This window comes from Scatophagus argus, chromosome 1 (genome assembly GCF_020382885.2).
Source record: "Scatophagus argus isolate fScaArg1 chromosome 1, fScaArg1.pri, whole genome shotgun sequence".
Classification (NCBI taxonomy): Eukaryota; Metazoa; Chordata; class Actinopteri; family Scatophagidae; genus Scatophagus; species Scatophagus argus.
In genome coordinates, this window is record NC_058493.1 from 10,363,835 (window position 1) to 10,383,208 (window position 19,374).

A 19,374-nucleotide genomic window follows, 5' to 3' on the forward strand; every position below is an offset into this window, starting at 1 on the left:
ATGCTGTACAATGTAAAATGTCAAAAACGTAAAAAGTGGAGGTACGTTTTTTCGTCAGACAGCGATGATATATAATCTTGGGGTTTATACTGCTATTTTGACAAAAGAAGCACTGTAAAGGTGTCACTTTGCACTCTGGGTAAATGTAATGACATTTCTCACTGTTTTCAGAATTTTTACAATCAAAACAATCAGTTATTGGAGAAAGCAATCAGCAGATTAATCCATTCTGAAAATAATCATTAGGTTTACTCCCATGCAAAACAGTTAACAATCAGCTACAGCAGTAAAACAGTCTAACTGCCCCTTCCTTTCAAGGTTCATCAAAGAATTGCAATAAAGTTATTGACACTTAAAGTTAGTCTTGATTCTTCTTGGGTTGTTATATGATGCCTGAGTGTTAGTAGATGAAAAGCAATATTGTAGAGATGAGAGTTTGTGGTGAAGTATTTCAGCAACCTGCCAATGGCGACTGACACTGTAGATTTCCTTGCATTTGGTGAATGACAGGTGCTGATTTTGGACCCTGAGCACTGGTATTGACTGGGGACTCTGTATAAGCTAATACCCTAAGCTAGGGTATCAGAATAGCTTCACCTACAGTATAGATTTTCAAAGACTTAGCACCTGATGACTTCATATGAGTAGAATCTTCCTCATGTCTCTTTGTCTCACTGGTTGAACCAAGCTTTTGTTATACAAGGAGAAGAGACATGCTTATGTTCTGCTGAGGGGCCTGACCGTTGTCATCTGACCCGCTTGTTTTTCTGTGAGTTGAGCTATGAGTCAGGATGGCATGTGTGTGAGTGTATTCGGGTGTGAGGAGAGAATGAGCGTGGCAGGGAGTACGCAACAGATTGCTATTAGCCTTAATAAGCACTGTACCGTTGAACCATGTGGCTCAACTGACAGCTTTTACAGGTCCCATAAAGAGCGGCTGTGGATACCGGGACCTGTTTACACCAGTCGAGGAAAACATGGCTCGTCATATAGGCTTTCAGACTGTTTCAGCTGAAGCGTGGTCGAGCTGGGTTTTATTTGTTTCCTCAAAGACATATCTTCCTTTCCACATGTACAAGGGCAAAATTTAATTTGAAAACCAAATCGCAATTGTTTGCACCCTAAAAATAAGCTGTTTTTCCTCAGTTGTGGTCTTCTTCACAGCCAAATCACTGAAAGGACATTACAATTGGAAAAAGACTTGGCATTAGATGCTGCTGTGAAGTTATGTCTTGAAATGTATGAGCAGAGTTAAGAAAGGTGATTGAGTGCCTTCTCCTTTATGTCACCAACCACAGCCCTCTTTTTTTCTCCCTTCCAGACACGCATTAAACAGAATACACAGAGATGACCTCAGAGCTAGTCATGTTGGAGAGACTCAGTCATCTTGGCAAGCCTCACTGCTGTGCTCCTGACCTCTGTAATGTTGTTTGGTGTGTTTGTTTGGTGGTGCTTCCTGTTTGGAGTCATTAGTTCTTTAAAGTGGACTTGAATGCAAGTCCATCCCCCCACACACACAAACACATAAGACACATTAAACACAAACCCAAGTTACTCCACTGCCTGCCTTCTGCCGTGTGTTCAACCAGATTACAGCTGCCCTCAAACGTCCCAGCCACATGTATACACTCTCACTGACGAGAGACCCAGATAACGCAGAGCGACATACACTCTTGTCCTGTACCACACCTGTCTAATCCTGTGTCGTTGTCCTCGGTAGTGATTTACTTCCACAGCAGGAGGCAGCCACAACAGGTGCTCTCTTTTGTTTTACCCGCACAGTTTGAGTCCATCTGTATGTTTTTCCCTTTACTGGCTTATTTATTTACTGGGTTGCTTCAATTTTTTAGCAGCGTATTTAGTTAGCTCTGTCTCTTTTTTGTTTTCTTTTTTCATTCCAACACATATTCTGCCATATGTCATCACTCAATGCGTGTATCACAATTGGAATATAAGCACAACAGAAACGTGCACGAAAAACCCTAACTTTGTATTTTCATTGAGATTTATTCATAAGGCTCAGTTGGTTTTCCTGTTTACCCACAGATTCGCAATCTGTCTTTTAGGTTAACACATATTGCCTTTTCAATACAACCCCAGTGCCATTTACTGACCCAGCTGTACTGATTGCGGATATTGTGCTCCCCATTGTCCAGTGAGACTCAGAGCTTGCTTTTCGCAATGAATACCAATACTGGGGAGGCATTCAGTTGTGCGTTACTATTGTCCAGCGTCGCTCTTATATAATGGTGGAATATTTTATTTGCACACCAACCCTTTCTGAGGACACATACTCAAGTACACTGATACCCTACACAGATTTACTGTATACACAAACATATGTATATGGATAGATAGACAGATGCATTATTGATCCAGAGGGAAATTCAAGAAAATGTTGGCTTGATGATTAAAGTAACTGAAATCATAGTCAGGTGTGGACACAAACAGAGAGACATAAAACCAGGTGTACATATTTAGTACAGTTCTTCACTAAGGCTCAGTGTTCACAAGCTATACAGAGACACAACAATACACGATCCAGACCCAGTGCTGGACTGGCTGAAGGGGAAACTGGCCGTATGGATCATATTCTTGCTGCCAGGGTGCCACTGAGCAAGTGATGTCATTTGCTCGCATGTTCGTCACTTCCTCCCGCCCGCGTAGCCAACCAGCAGCCAGCACTGCAGGAACAGGAAGAGCCATCTGGACCTGGTGATTTTCTCATGGTGGGGGTGATATTGTGCTGGGAACAATGTCTGCGTCTCTTTCTCTCTGTGTATTTATTTCTGTCTGTCTTTGGCATTTCAGTTTGTCCTTGGTTATATATCACATTTGTGCCTCTTCAAGTCAAGTCAATTTTATTTTTATAGCTCGGAATCAAAAATCACAATTTGCCACTTTGCAGTTCATACAGTATATGACATCTCTGTCCTTAAACCCTCAATTTGTAAGGATAAACTTTCCTTAAAACCCTGAAAAGGGGAAAAAAAAGGAAGAAATGTCAGAAAGAGCAACAGAAAATGAATCCCTCTCCCAGGATGAACAAACATGCAATTGATATCATAGATAGATATAGATGTATGTTGAAGACTAGATCAGCAGGAAAAATCACAATCTATGCAAATTTTGGTGTCAAAATACTGATAGGTGTGAAATACAGGTGTAGAGGATGGATCCAGGAGGGAACATGTTTTTATATAAACAAAGTGGCTGAAACTTGTGGTATGGAGGCGTCGTCTCGTGGTCTGTAAAACTGTATTGTATCCTCCCTCCTGCTGTCGTTTAATTCCCTGATGTGACAGAAGTCGATCAAAGTTGTGTGAGAGCTACAAGCACGCCTTGCTCAGAAACCACATACTAAACAAAAACACCAAGCACCCATGTCTGGCATGAATGTTTTGAGTAATTCTTTGTCATCCTTCTGCTGTGTCTGTTATTTTTATGCAAGATCTGCAGCATTTTAAACAAGGGCAGGCCTTGAACAGGTTATTCTCTCTGACCTTTTAGTCAGTCAACATTTCCCACTCGTCACTCCACTGGTCTTCTTTTACCTGTCCTATCTTCCTCACCCCTCCTCTCTGTTTCTCTCCTGTCCTCTGAGTCACAGCATGTAGACTTCACCTGCTGTAACACCTCAGCACTTAACACCTCCACCACCGCCATCTGCCAGTGATATGTACACAAAAAACATATTGACAGAAACAGAGCGAGACTAACGTACTATCCAAACCGCAATGATGAAAACTAGGTGACAGTATGGCCTGACAGATTTATCTGCATACTTATTGATAGCTAAAAAAAACATTTTACAGAATCTGCATGTTGCATGTTTCATATAATACTCTGAATAAAGAAAAAAACTATAATGACTATAGTGACTATAATATAAAATCAGTTGGCTCAGGCAGTGTCAGGTATTCAGAAATCCTGATGATATTCTGTCAAAAACACTTGTACTGAATCGAGGTGATGTATTCTGCAATCATCATAAAAACTCTGATATCAAGTTATTCCACAAAAATCAAGTAGCCCCAAGAGTGAGCTCTCTCTCAGCACTTTCATTTTTTTCACATAAATCCTGCGATATACTGTGTACCCGAGTGAAATATCAGGCTGGTATGTATGAGAAAAAGGAAATACAGCTCAGTTCTCACACACACACACACACACAGAGTGCTGTATTTGAGTGTAACTGGAGCGTTTTAAGTCGTCTGCATCATATAACAAGTATGTTTCCACATTTGCATCAAGTCTGAGAAACTTAAGTGTGACATGGTGTGCAACAATGAATGTGACTTACAAGTCAACAGTGCTGTGAAGTTAAACTTCAGTTGGCACTTTCATGCTTCCTTGATGCACTTTTTGTTGAAATGAAATGTGTTATATATTTGCTAAGGAAACATTGTGGTTGTAAATCACAAAGTCTGTCTATACCAGACATTGTAGTGTTTCAAAGTTATTGTGCATCAGCATTAAAATAGAAGTACTCCAAGAAAAAATGTTTCAACTACAACTAGTCAAGACAGTTGAGGCATTAAAAACATTACAAACTCTCAGTAGTGCTCAGAGGTCACAACAGCAGCAGAATTCCTTTACAAGCAATGAGAAAACGAAGAAGCTCGTGCCTTGTCAGATGTCACTGATTTGTACTAACTGGTTAATATTACTATTGACAGACAGTGTGTGACTTACTGTGAAGAGGGTGTTATCCTCTTCCTCTTTTAAGGTCTGTAAGTGGACACTGCGTGCTGTTATGTAAGCCAGCGCTTCAATCAGGTTCATACACTTGACCACAACACGCACAGGTCGTCCGTTTCTGTCGTCTGTGTTGCTCTGGTATAGTACTACTAGTACCATGTTGTATACCATAATTAAGAATTTGAATGCCTGACAGACAGGATGGAGAGAGAGAAAGAAAGGAGAGGAGGGGTAGAATGATAATCTATGCTGTAGTTATCTCTAATGCTGATTTACGAAGAGCAATCTGATATTAACCAGTTGCTAACTATAAATCTCTAATGTCAGCTGTTCCTCTAAGTTAACAGAATCATGGTTGCACATGCACAAAGGCGCACACACTCCCAGTCTTTCTGCTAATGGAGAGTACCTCAGGGGCTCATTGTGTACGCATTAAGCACATTGCTTATTAACAAGAGTGTGAGGTTAAGTTCATTTGAGACCGATCACAACTATCCCCTTTCCTTTCCTCCATTGTCTCATCTGGTCGTTGTCAGGGCCAATAACCAGCTATCACCCACAGCGCTGCTTCATCCTCACAGCAAACCATCTGACAGTCAGTCAGACCTGTTAAACTGGGTGAATGTTCTTTTTCATCCCCCTTGACTCAGCTGATTTTTAGCGGTTAGGTTTTTGCTTTGATGTGCTGTAAATGAACGCTGTTGTTTAATTTAAAGGTCAAATGTATGATATTCGCTGCCACTAGATATCGCCGTAAAGGAAAGAGGTGTGTTCATCATTGATGCACTAAAGTTGTAGGGGTGAAATGCATCAGAATACACACTGCTCACAAAACTCAGATCAAACTGTAAAGCTAGGCAGTACTGATCACTATGAATCAAAATTTCATTACTAAGTGGTAAATTTCCTGCTTGAAACATATTTCGCAAATTTCTGCGTACCATTTAGCTCTAACAGAAGTTTATGAAGAGTTGGTTGCCATTTTGTGTCCTGCTTTGAGACACATGAAATTCAGTTCAAACTGTAAAATTCTGCAGTACTCATGAAGATGTTGTTACTACATAGCCTGTTTCTCACTTAAAATGCTCTGAGAAACATATTTTGATGAACTCTATAGTTAAAATAGCAGAAAATTTGCTGAAAACATGAAGGCTCTTCATGTATGTACATAAAAAATCTAAAAGGAAAGATGGTCAACAAGAGCTGTTTGTTGGCCTATTGTGGCAGGTAAATCGTTCAATACAGTTTTGCCAAGAATAAAGTGAGGATTTTTTCCTGGATCCTGGTCTTGTCCTTCTTTGTCCGCACTGGATAAGTCCAGTTACCAACCACCTCGATCTGCCTTGTGCCTCAGCTGACACACTTTTCACTTGGGCCTTGGAACTACACTGATCGAGTTGCTCAATTTGGACTCCCCTTTCTAGAAATTGGCTTCTGCAGCAGAGGAGAGGTCAAAGGCATGTGCATGTGAGTCGGACAGGGTGGCTCTGGTTACAGATACGCTGGTTTGTCCTACTGCCCTAGTGTCCTGTAGCCACCAACAGTTAGTTTGCTGAAATTTAAACTGCTATAGTAAAGATTTAGTGTCAGATGTTGCCTTTAGAGAAGATAGGCGGGTCAAGGAGACCCCATTGATGCACGCATTAAATTTAGGGGCATCCGAAGAAGTGAATTAAAACGAGCAGGAGAAAATATCATCTTCACCATTTTCACTGTTATAAAGAAATCTTTATATTGTGTTTGCCCTCTTGCCAATGAGGGATGTACATTCAATACTCTGTGGTATTTCTATAAAACGAAAAATGTGAAGGTTGAATTTAAAGTTTGCGGCTTTATGTTGTTAAGGCCATATTAGGCAGGACTCGCTTAGTAATTCCCTCTTTGCCTACCTTGTCCAGTCCTACTTTACTCCGTCCACTCCACATTGCATAATAGCTATTAGTTAGACAATGAGTTTGCAAAGAACTGTTCTTGCCGGAATAAAACGGGCTTAAGGGGCCCTGCTACAGTTTGTGCAACTAAGGTCAGAAAGGGCACTACAGAGGGCACAACAAACTTTAGGTCACTGTTCTGAACATAATCTTAATGGCATTTCAGTAAAGAAAAAGAAGGAGATTAGGAGAGAAAAGTGCGATTGCCATGAACAAATAATAGTAATACATGAACAAGTAAATGTCACAAGCACGATATACACATTTGCTACACGTATCCCTGTCTCATTGATCTGGTGTTTGTAAATCCTTATATTAGTGTTCATGTATCTTTTTAATATGGGGAAGGTTAACAGCACATATAAATATATTTCAGCTTCACTCTGCTTGGCGTTTACTCAGCCCAGTGCAGCCAGTTGTCCTCTTTAAGACACTGAGCCACTCGTCTGAATAATGGCGTGTTTAAGTATCTTACTCAAGGACTTCAGTTGCTATGGTTGTCGAAGATGAAGAGGGCACACTGTACCTCATTCTAAACATAGAACGTCCCAGCAGATTTGCGATTTGAATTTACATTTCTGCAGTCGTTAGCTGGCAGAGCGCATGCAGGTTTTTATCTGATTCAAAGTCACTTCCAGCTTATTTTACCAGGCCCAACTGGCTGAAGGTGTGCTGCTCACTGAAATCAGCAGGCATAGTGTGGTTGCCGTGAAATCCTGCAGACTCTTTGACACTTCTTTAAGCATGGTTATCTAACTGATAGGCTGCCATTGTTGCTGGTGCTTTCATCATACAGTACTGACCTAATACACTGAGCAAGCTGAACAGCACAGTGAATTAAGGGGGATTTGTGTGCATGAAGTCAACAAAGGTTTGCTGCAGTAGCTGTGGGTGTCAGCTAGGTGACATTTGTCTGAATTTGTCTTAGACAACTTTAGCAACTAGAAATGTGTAAGGAAAAGCAAGAAGAAGAAGAACATGTCAACAGCCAAGTCCAAGAAATACAAACTGACAGATATAGCTGTTTCGAGGTCAGAGAGTGCCTTAAAGCTGCCTTTGCATGATAAGAAAGTTGCTCTTCGCTCGCTGCGAAGTAGGACTCAGAGCATAGAGCAGACAGCTGCAGAGGCTAAGCGCGGTGCAGGTGTACGTCATCACATTTTATCGTCGCTAATCATATATAGAGGCCTTAAGTTACTTTTTCCACATCAGCTAAGATGAGTTTTGTCTGTTAAGTGCTTACACCTACACCTCATGATGAAAACTTTTTCCATTTCCTGGGAGCTTGTTTACCACGTAACTTCTCGAGTATGTGATGTGCTCAGTGTCCAAACAACAGCTTTGTTTATGGCTCACAATGATGGGTGTGAGAGAGAGGGCAAGGTGGTGTGACACTATGTGTCGTGTGTGTGTGTGTGTCTGCACACGCGTATTGTTTGTTGGCAGTGGGAGAATAATAGCAGCTGAGTTCACAAAACAGAAGAAGGGTTCTCCTCAGCTGGAACTGTACTGATGCCTCTTAGCCAATCAGGGCCTGTTGCTAAGAGTGCTGTGAATCTGCCCCTTTGTATTGCAGACTGGGAGAGAGGGACACACACACACATACACACACACACACACATACATACATCATAGATCCAAAGTCCATAGTTTTGGAGAAAAGTGGAAAAAGTTTTCAGAAGGGCAAATTCTTAGATCAAAACATGCTGTTAGAAACTGTGAGTTTAACTAAACTTTCTGGTGCTAAATAGTTGTTGACATCCACTGTAAAGTAAAAATTGAAAATATCAATGTCACCCAGCCTGTTATCAATCTGGATCAGCTCTTCCTTACCGGTGACTGTTCTTTACAGTCTCCTGGCAGAAATATGGCAGTTTCTTGGCAGACTTCACCACCACTTCCAGTGTTTTTTATGCTGTAACACAAGGCAGACAAAAACAGGAAAGGTGAGCTGGCGGTGACGCGTGATTCATGTTATAAAAACATTATGGAAACACAGCTGACCTTGTTGTAACAGATGAAATTTAGACGCATTACTCTGCTTCTTTGCTGTATAGGTTAAGAACAAAAGACACAAGAGTGACATGAACACTCCGACACACTCGGAATAACATCCACATCTACACACTCAAAGCCAGCACCATCACATAAACAGCTTAGCAAACACAACAGACGGTCTCATTGTGCAATGCAAGGACACGGTATACAGTCAGAGCACAACAGACACACTCAAACACATTACAGTTATATGCTGTATGTACCAAAGGCACGTCACATGCACACTCAGAGATCACAGCTGAAGCATGAATGGTCTTCAAACACATTTCTTGTCAGCCTGACTGTCGCATATTGGCGCAGCTCATTCTTAGACACAGACACTCTTCAATCACCGTGACGGGCATGTTTAACACAAGGTCTCAGTTGCCTTGGTAACACGTGCCCCCTCCCACCCCCACCCCTTTCTTCCCTGGTCAACAGTTGTGACTGTTGATCACTGTTCTCCAGCAGTCCCAGGTCAGTCAGGTCTGGCTTTTACTACAGCACCTCCTTTTACATTGAGACCTAAAAGAGTTATGCTGTTGTGCAGTGCCACAGAGCTGCTCAGTTATGCTCAGTTTTTGTCTTCTGTCAGTTTTCACTCTCACCAAAAATGTCACAGACATTAAAACATTAAAATTAAAACATGAAACACTCCCGTAGGTGCATAGTATAAGCAGATGTTTTCTATACTAAATGTTACGCTTGGAATAATGTATCAGCTGTACATCACATTAATCCACTTTTATGTGTGACTCTCCTGTTTGCATCTTTTCAACATGGCAGCTTGAGTGTACAACATGCTGAAACTCATAACGCCACCATTGCTCGACCACTGACAACAAAAAATAGACACCACAGGACTTCTTCGTTGGTCTGTTGTCAGGAATGTTGACTGAGTTGTTTTTTTCTTGCCTTTCAGCACCATTATGAGGAACATGAAAGACCACACTGTAGCGGCATTTCTTTTTAAAAGACATCAGCTTACCTCAGAACTATCAGAACTTTCAAAGCATTGGATTTTAGCACAAAAGCTATTGTATTGTGGGAATCTCTAGGTACCACATGATGTGATTTTAGTTCAGGGTGTTATGATTCAAGTGCAAAATGTTATTAAAATGTTTGACAGAATTTCTTTTAACAGTGTTGCATAAGCATACCAAGCCCTAAATAGGAAATAAAGCTACCTCAATTAATACATTATGGACTTGCTGCTCCGTATATACCAGATTGTGTTACAGTACACTACATATGTACACACATTCATATAAGTACACAGAGTGTGTTGATGCATATAGTACATACTGAGGGTGAAACTGCTGGCTATGATGTAGCTTCTGTTTAGGCCTGCTAGTTGTGTGCTCTTGCATATTTCAGGTCATGCAGCATGTTTTGAACCACACCCTTTGTTGTTAATCTTTTTCATATATTGGGGAAAGAAGTGCAATTTAGTCAATTTAGCAGACCAGCTGGTCTCCAAATATAGTCAGTCAGGCTGCAGGACTGGTCGTGGGACAGAAAGGACAGCATTGCAAACAATTCCCAGGATGGTGAAATGCAGTTGCCAGAGTTGCTGACACTTAAAATCCACCACCTGCTTTGCTTCTAGTACATTTGAATACAGTGAAACTGGCTATGTGTCATCATCTTGGCCGCACACTGGACATCGGGCAGCCTTCAAAAGCCTAGCACAGTGGTGGATTTTCTGGTAGTATCTTCTTTTTGTAATTTTCAATCAATTTTCAATTCAATCAATATGTTATCTGGGATACCCTCCTAGAAGGTACTTGTACATTAAAAGTTTAGCTTATCCTACAGTATAGTAAATAGAAATTAAAAGTGCACAATATGGCATTATTTAAGCAAGTAATTGTGCAGTTTTCTCAGTCTCATGATTATCACTTCCTTGTTTATGACTTCAGGCATTCACCACTTTCTAATATGGGTAGAGCTGGCAGACACCGCTGCAAGTCATGAAATAGTTGATTTTAGGAACCTACACTGAAATCAGACAGAGAGAGAGAGAGAGAGACAAACATAAAACGAGAGCTACCAACTTGTGTCTATATTTATCTCACCGGGGGCTGCTGTAAGGAGATTTAGTGTGGAATAGCTGTCAGCGTAATCTCACATTCTCCCTCTGTATGTTCATTATAGAAATGCAGCTGTGTGTATGTACATATGTGCGTGTGTTAGAGCCACACAATTGTCACTGCGAAAGAGAGCATGATTTTTGTTTCACTATTCTTATGGTAAGCAAATAAAAACCAAACTAAAAAAATAGTGCCTTTGTAGTCTTCCAGTAGAGTGTATCATATTGTGTTTTGTCGTTACTGTTTATTTTGTTGTTACCAATGCTCCAATATGTACCTCCATACATACATCTAAGTGCTTTTTATCCATTGAAGTCCCGCGCATGAATATAACCTTTGTTTGTCAGCAGGAATCCAAGAGATCTGGTGTTAAATTTAGGTATGCTTCTGTTTCTGATTCCTCTGCCTTTCGACAGTTTAGGAGGTGACACAGTCTTGTCTTTGCAACTTGAGCAACTTGGGGAGAAATTAGAAGCGCTTTATTTGATGCAGCTGTGATTCCTGCTAATGCAAACACAGCAGAATCTTTGAAGGCTTTCATGTTGTCATGTTGTGTTTATGTAACATATGTTCTTAGGCCCATGTACACATACATGCCTGTGCAAGATCAAAATTGTCTTTGCATTTATACTTCATATATTTAGCGCACACTGTTGGACAGAGTGGCAACTAAAAGGCTTGAAGTGGAGGAAAAAAGAAATCTACTGTCGTCGTTTCCCATCGAGGAACGTCTGCTGCTGTATGTGCTTGCTGCATCTGTTGCTGCACTTATTGTGGCTGGAAAGGCCTTAAACACACAGGCTGGTTATGGGGAGTCTGCAGGTCCCAAAATAAAATTCAGACACATTCTAAAATGAACATTTTCAGATATCTGGTGTCCCTGTTCTTTGGCTTTTCAAGAATTTGCTCCAGTTATACGGACCTTTGTTCTCTTAGTTTTATATATGTTGAAAAAACTGGAGCACTCCAGGGTTTTAATGTATTGCTCAGGGGAACGTCAGCAGCAGCTATGGACAGATACTTTACTTTCACAGCCAGTGTAGACATTTGAACTGTTAATGAGCAGTTAAGAGTGTACTACTCTAGCCATTTGTCAAAGAATTTTCATGACACATTGAAGTGAATTTGAATTTAGACTCGGACTAAATCTAATCAGACTTAGTGTATTTGTCCTTGTCTTTCTGTCTCTCAGGTTGTGTTGATGTTTCCTCTCTGTCTTGTTAGTGTGATTCTTCTTTCTGAAAATGCTGAACACCTTGCTCACTTCAGGCATGAGGGTTTATAAAACAAAGAACACTCAAGAAAACTGCCACAGCCAAGTCGAGCTTTGTTCAGTCATGCATGGTCTTGGTTTTGTCAAGTTTGATGTTTCTGTTTTCATTGGTTCAACAGTAACAACTTATCATTACTAAACAGACTGTTTTTCCTCAGGATCTTGATCTTTCTGTTTTAATCCATTTCAGTAATATTTCAACCATTCGCTTGAAATCCACTTGACAGACAGCAAACTGGATGATGTTAATGTGACTTCCTGTCTGCCTTTTGAACTAACTTTGCATGTTTCCGATTTGCCTGTTAAGCTACTCGTCTTTCTCTTCGATATCTGAGTAGGCAGTCTGTGTTTCTCACTGGTTGCTGCCCTGCCTTTGATAACCGCTGGCCCAGCTATAAACGATCTCATCAGTGTTGTGTTCTCACTGACTTTGATCTGTGACTCTTCGTTTTCTCATTTGCCACTGGCTTTTGTCTCAAGCGCCCCAACCCCCCAACACAGTCACTCTGTTAATGAGGAAAGACCAGCCAGACTCGAACAGTGTTCCCTGCTACAGTGAAACATGGTCGTAAACAAATCACACATACAGGGAACCACACTGGCTGAGTAGAGGACAGTTGGAACTTACCATTGCCATATGGCTACTTAAGCAGCATTCAAAATAGCCGTGAGTGTATGTGTGTGAATGAGTGTGTGTAGAAACCAGAGCAGCTTTTGCTACAGAAAGAAGTCCAACCATGCAGTGATTGTGGCCTCAGTGGACGTATTAATAGGTCAGTTTATCTGAATGTCTCTGTCTTCTTCTGTCCGCCTTCCCGTCTGTCTCACTGTGGAAATAGACGCAGTGCTACGTACATGAGGTAAAAAAATAATATCAGCAACATGTATTCAAATCACAAGCTTCAAAACCAATTAGACCAGGCGCATGTATGTGTATATGACTTGTGCATTTGCCTCTGCGACAGGCTTTAGGAAATGATGAATCACAACAAAGTGTGTGGCAGCATGTACCCCGATGTTGTTCTCAACACAGTGTTGGCTATAGAGGCTGACCGCTCCACTCTTGCCCTGGAGGCCTTTTTCCATCCCACATGACTTTATACTGATCCGTTGGCTCAAGGACACAGAGACAGCTGAGAGGTGTGTGCCTGAGTGTGTGCGTGTGATACAAGCCGATCTGTAGGCGGGGCTCCAGCTGCACTTGGTGGCAGGCAGTCACAGGTCTAATAATAAGACGCCTGAATCTAAATCCGACCTGTTACATAATTTACATCACACATTATTTGGAGATGGAGAAGAGGTCACATGGAAAAAAGAAAGATCAGTGTTCCATTGTGTGTTATGTATTTGAGTTTGGGTTCATAAAATGCAAAATAAACCTGCAAAGCCTGTTATTAAAACAGTTTGCCTAAACCTGATTATATTGTCCTGATTGAAATGTTTTCTGTTTGCATTTCTCAAGTAGTGGTAGTAGTTGCTATGGTACTTCTCTAACCAAATACCAGGGGGCCAGTGGAGTTAACACACACACACACACACACAGACCAAATTGCGTCATGTACACACAGTACAAAGAGAAAACTCACAAACAAATGGGGGAAAAGAGAAAAAACATTCACTAATTCAAAAAGCATAAATATAAATTGATGAGAGACACATTTCACATTTTAAAGAGATGGAGAGGCAGGAATGAATTGGTCACGCTCCAGTGGGACAGAGAGGAGGAGGAGGAGGAGGAGGAGGAGAGGAAGCAAAAGGCACGATTGAACATTGAGCCCTGCTTGTAAGGTTTAATGAATGATAACAAAAAGGGATATTAAAACACCAAAGAGGGTGGTGATTTCCTGGATATTATAACATGTTTTTTTATTTCGTTTTGATGATTTTAAGTTGTTGAAAAGGTGCAAAAGTAGGTCTCATTATGCGTTTCTTAATGTTGAATGCAGCTCTCTCTTTCCTATGGAAAGGTCTGCTACTTCTGTGCTGTCCCGTCCACTTGCATGTTGATCAGCTTCCATTTAGGCTATGTTTCTTTGTGTGTGTGTGTGTGTGGGCTTCATGGGAATGTTCTATTCAGGCATGACGCCCTAAAGAATGACAGCTCTCATCTATGTGTAAGCAGACTGGGCCCCTTAACCAGAGCTTTTATCACTAGTCCTTTGTCTTGCTTATCTGCGTGTGTGTGTGTGTTGATGTGTACATTTGTATATGTTTTAGTGGGTTTGTGTGTTTGGTGAAGGCGTATTTGCGTACCAATATATTCATGTCTGTTGGTGTTCATGTGTGTTTTTGTTATGTGCTTCAGGGCGTGTGTGCATGTGTTCCTGGATTTGCTTCTCCTAGAAAGCAGCCATCTGACACGCGCTGTGCATACATGATTGGGGCTCTGAGTGTATACATTAGTGTGTGTGTGTGTCTGTGTGTTCGAAGGGGGGGTTGTGTAGCACACCACTTACCAGAGGCTGTTTTCCACTGTTCCCTTAATCACTCTTTTACCTCCCTCCCTTCATCCATCGTTGCTTTCTTTCTCGTGTGTTCCTCACCCACCCTCATGGAGTGTCACCTTTACCCCACATCCCCTTACAGGACCATGAACTGGAACATTCACCAGTGTGAACTGGGAATATACCTTAACCAGCACACTGCTGTATATAGAAAGATTCAAGCCAACCGTCATTGTAAAGGTGATGGATGCTGTGACCTTGAATCTTGACTTTTGTCATATATTTCTCCCTCTGGTCTGTCACTTGCTCCCTTTGTTCAAGCTTTTGCGATTGCGGCCTATAAAAAAAGATTGTCCCTGAATATAGCCTCCCTCTTCATCTCTTTCACCCTGCACTTATTCAGCCTACAGCTGGCTAACAGATCCCCTCCCTCCCTCCCTCCCTCCCTCCTCATGTTTTGTGTTGGACTGCGCCTCTCCCCACGTGCAGCAGCAGCTTAAAGGCATGTAGGAGGAGTTCCCTGAGAGGAATGTGTGTTACTGGCTGGCTGACTGCAATACGTACACAGACACACACACACACACATACAGCAGCAGCTCATAGCTCATATTTCTGCAGAGCCAGCTGAGAGGGACTCTGTTCTGGCGAGCCTTTCTCTGATGGGAGGAGGACAGACTGTGCGTGTATTTGTACTTCTAGCCTTGTGAGGGCCTACCATCCTCAAAATGCTCAAAACCTACAAAATATCCATGCAAATGCGGCCTAATATTTGCCTGACTTCAATTTAAATGAAGGCAGGAGGAGGGCTTGAGATTGTAGGGCATGCAGCTCATGTGCGTCAGTGTTTTTGCTTGTGTGGTATAAAGAAAGAAAGCTGTGATTCTCAGAGCTGTTGTGTGTCAGCTGACCCCCTGCAGAATTCTGGGAGTTTTCTCCGGAGGAGTGCAGGAGATAGAGAGCTCAGACGGCCTCTTCAACCTCCTGCTAAAAATACTCCTGCTTTAGATCTAAGCTTCAGTTACAACACAGCATCATTTTATTAATTTTGTTGTGGCAGAAGATAGAGGAGGAGCCACAACTACAGTTTAGCCAAGAACTAATGCACAACAGCCCCATCTTGCCCCTATAAAATCTGTTATAAATTTGGTTATTGTGAATAATAATGCACAACAGAGTGCCCCAGCATGAGTTGTAAATTGAAAGTGACGTCAAGCTGAGTATTCCTTGTAAGTAGTCTATCTGCTTCTACAGAGTAGTTAGTGTGAACAGAGTCTCGCAGCTGATTCAGATGGGTGTAACCTGTTTCTGGTGAAAGGTTGGTACAGTTCTTTGTCCTGCCGTGTCCTGATCATCCTGTCCTACTCTGGCTAAACTGGTGGAACATTTGCTTGTGCGTTATCGCTGTTATTTCTATTGTTTGCTGTTCTGTTTTGATTGCTATTGCTATGTTAATGAGTGTGAATGACGTCACTGCCACTACTGTCTGAGCTACATAGATAGTGTGTGGCTCCATCCCTCAGCTCAGCTGACATGGAAGGTCTAATTATATTCTTTTGAAGCAACCAAACTGGAAAAGCTGTGTCATTTGCTGCCTTCCCTCACATGCCTTCTTTAAATAAGTTGTTCCAGCCAAAGCTAAATAATCATATCTACTTGAGGAAAGACCTAAACAAAGACTTTCAGGCATCTGTGAGCTTTTCTTGTCGATACAAGTGGCTCTCTTACTATGATGTTTTTATTGCCCACAGCAGCATCATCTGTGACAGTATAGACCAGAGGTCAGCAACCATTAGCATTGAAAGAGCCATGTAGCCCATTTCCCACCAAAATAAAACCCACTCGGAGCCACAAACCCTATTTTACCACTAAACTGAAGGTAACACCACATAGGCCTCTATAGTTTCCTTAAGCTTATGCTTTATATATGAGAACTATAGTGTGTTACTTTTATGAAATCAATAAACTCTAAACAGAAAACAACAAATTTTTATTTTCCATTTTTAACAACACAAAACACCTTATTCTTTTGTACATTGAGAGGAAAAGACACTGGCACTTATACATATATTTTCAAATAAAATATACAATCAGGTTTGTTTCCCTCATTTGAGAATATTTTCAAACTTAAAAGAAGGCTGCCTGCACCGACATTGTAAAAATCACACAGCTGTAGCATATTACCTTTTATTAATAAGGGAAAACAAAAAATGTCAGTTTATATGTATTACCTCAATGATTTCTTCCTGCAGGCCAGCAGAGTTCATATACCTGCATGACAGCCCTGTTTGCTCAATATCGCTGACATCTTTTGATTCATCACAGGCGATTGAGTCCGCCAGAGCCGAATTAATGTCCGCAGTTTGTTGAGTGGTGATGTTTGCTGCCGTTTTAATGGCTCTGTCCTTGACGGTCTTTGCAGAGAGAGGCATATCTCTAATTTTCTGAATAATTTCACTCTTGTTTTTAAAACAAGTTGTACGTTAATGTCACAAGAACACCTCAGTCTCCAAAGAAATAACTATTACAACAACAAAAAACTGAATAAATAGAATGAAATCAATTCAAATTAAGTGTCCATTATTTATTCACACCGTTTTTCCCCTAAAATATGCTCGCCCTCTCTTAGCCACCAGAGCCACATAAGAGGGATAGAAAGAGACGTGGGTTGCCGACCCCTGGTATAGACAAACTGGTAGTTTACCTGCTGCTTCTTAATTGTTCCCTGTTTTCTGTTCAGATGTGTGAAGTGATATGAAAAGATATGCTGACTCTCTGTTTTTCTGCCTTGTTTAGATGCAACGGAGGAGTTTTTCGAGTATGATGCAGAGGAGTTCCTGGTGTTCCTGACCTTGCTCATCACAGAGGGAAGGACACCAGAATATTCTGTGAAGGGCAGAACCGAGGGGCTGCACTGTCCGCCAGCCCAGTCGGCCATGCCGCCTCTTCACAAGCATGAATGCAGCGACAAACTGCCTCAGGTAGCACACGTGCACACAGATCTGTGGTCGCAGCCTGTCATGTCTTATTCTGGAGTGAAAACAGGAAGCAGCCTCTTCTGATTTTACTATGGGTTGCTGTTGGTACTTCATTTGCATCATTCAGGTCACATGATATAAATATCCGACCTGCACCCTTGCAGTCAACCTGCTACTAACATTCTGTGAGTGATTCATTCAGTCTGCTCACTCCAGCTATTGTGTCTTAACGACCTCCAGAGACACATCACTGGGCTGCACAGGCCTACCACACTGCACTTTATGTATATTGCACGTCGTTATTGTTATTGTTGTCTTTTTATCAGTTCATTATACTGTGTATACTGCCTCATTTGTAGATAACACACCTACTGTAACATGCACAGGGTTTTGTATATATGATGTAAATTGAGTTTATGTTGTCTTATCTATATACTGCATCGTCTTATTGCTAGAGAGACATCACCAGTCAAAACAAATTCCTTGCGCATATCAACATACTTGGCCAATAAGAGGTGATTCTGATTCTGATGTGTGTAAAGTTAGGCCCACTTATCAGACCGGGTGCAAATCTGAAGTACTGTTTATGAGAGATGTTAGTGATAATTTTATATTATACATATATTTTAAGTGAGACTCTTTCAGGATCCCATCTGTTTTGCTCGTAAATGTCAAGGTTTTGGTGTCGACATTCACTAACGAGCACTAACCCTCTACCTTTGTCCACGGGTGTGTGTGCGTGTGTCCAGTGTCGGCAGGCGAGGCGAACCCGTTCAGAAGTGATCCTGCTTTGGAGGAACAGCATTCCCATCATGATTGAGGTCATGCTCCTGCCAGACTGTTGCTATGGCGATGAATGTCCCCCAAGTGACCCCATCAGCGACCCGGTCATCAAACAAGATGCTCTGCTGCTGGAGAGATGGACCCTGCAGCCAGTTCCAAGACAGTAGGGCACCCACTCATGATCTTACTATTCAAATATTGTTAGTACTAGAAAAGAGCGCCTTTGTCCGTTTTCATGACAGATGTTGTACAGTTGTGGTCAAAGAAATAGACCAAGTTGCTCCTTGACTGTCCTTTGTTATTTTTGTTTGCACAGCTAATACTTTCACATACCCCACTTACTTTTTAAAATACATAAAGTACAACAAAATATATAAAAATGAAGTTCAAAACTTTTAAAATAAGACAATATATGCAATATATGCAGCCTGTGGTGTGTACAGGTGAACTGAAGTGTACCATACAGGTTTCTCCTGCAGACCTGAAGCATATGGACGATGGGCCATAACGGTCATCCTGTGTGCCTGCAGGTTTAACCCTCTTATCTCCTGTGTGTTTCCTTTTTACTAATATGCCAAAATATGATATATGATAAATATATGAGCAATAAAGTTAAAAAGGCATCTGGAAAACAAACAAAAGTAAAATGCAAAGACAATGATATGTGTCAGACAATTTTAGATAAATTACTATTATGAGTGGGCATGTTGCTCATTGACCCTGTCCTGGTGGCAGATGATTTTGTATGGTTAAATGGCTGTGTCCAGAGAAAACACATATAACCCCAAGAAGTTTAGAAACCTTCACAAGAGCTGCGAGCTCTCCACTTTTTTGTGTGTTAAGCACATTCTAAGAAACAAATTGAAATGCAGGTTTGAGTGTTTTTACATTGAATTGCTTTGTAAATGTGTCAAATTACATAATAGCAAGTCATGAGCGAAGGGTGAAAAGCAATTAAAATATAACATGGAACAAATTAATCATAAAACTAAAAGGCAGAAGCCCAGATAATTGTCTTGGCTCACAGAGGGTTAATTAGTCTGGCAAGTTGTCCCACTTTCCTACTCGCATGTACAGGAACAGGGTACACTGTTTTTGAAAAACACACCCAGACACACATCCTTGAACTGTTTTCTC

General features: G+C 41.3%; 1 protein-coding gene across 1 annotated transcript in view; it reads left to right on the forward strand.

The window, feature by feature from the left end:
* The window catches only part of fam214a (family with sequence similarity 214 member A), a 31,759-nt gene that overhangs the window by 3,846 nt on the left and 8,539 nt on the right, over positions 1-19,374 (forward strand). The window contains exons 2-3 of the mRNA XM_046377620.1: positions 17,273-17,457; positions 18,204-18,400. Of these exons, the coding sequence (XP_046233576.1) occupies positions 17,273-17,457; positions 18,204-18,400 (382 nt within the window). The remainder of the gene's footprint in view (positions 1-17,272; positions 17,458-18,203; positions 18,401-19,374) is intronic.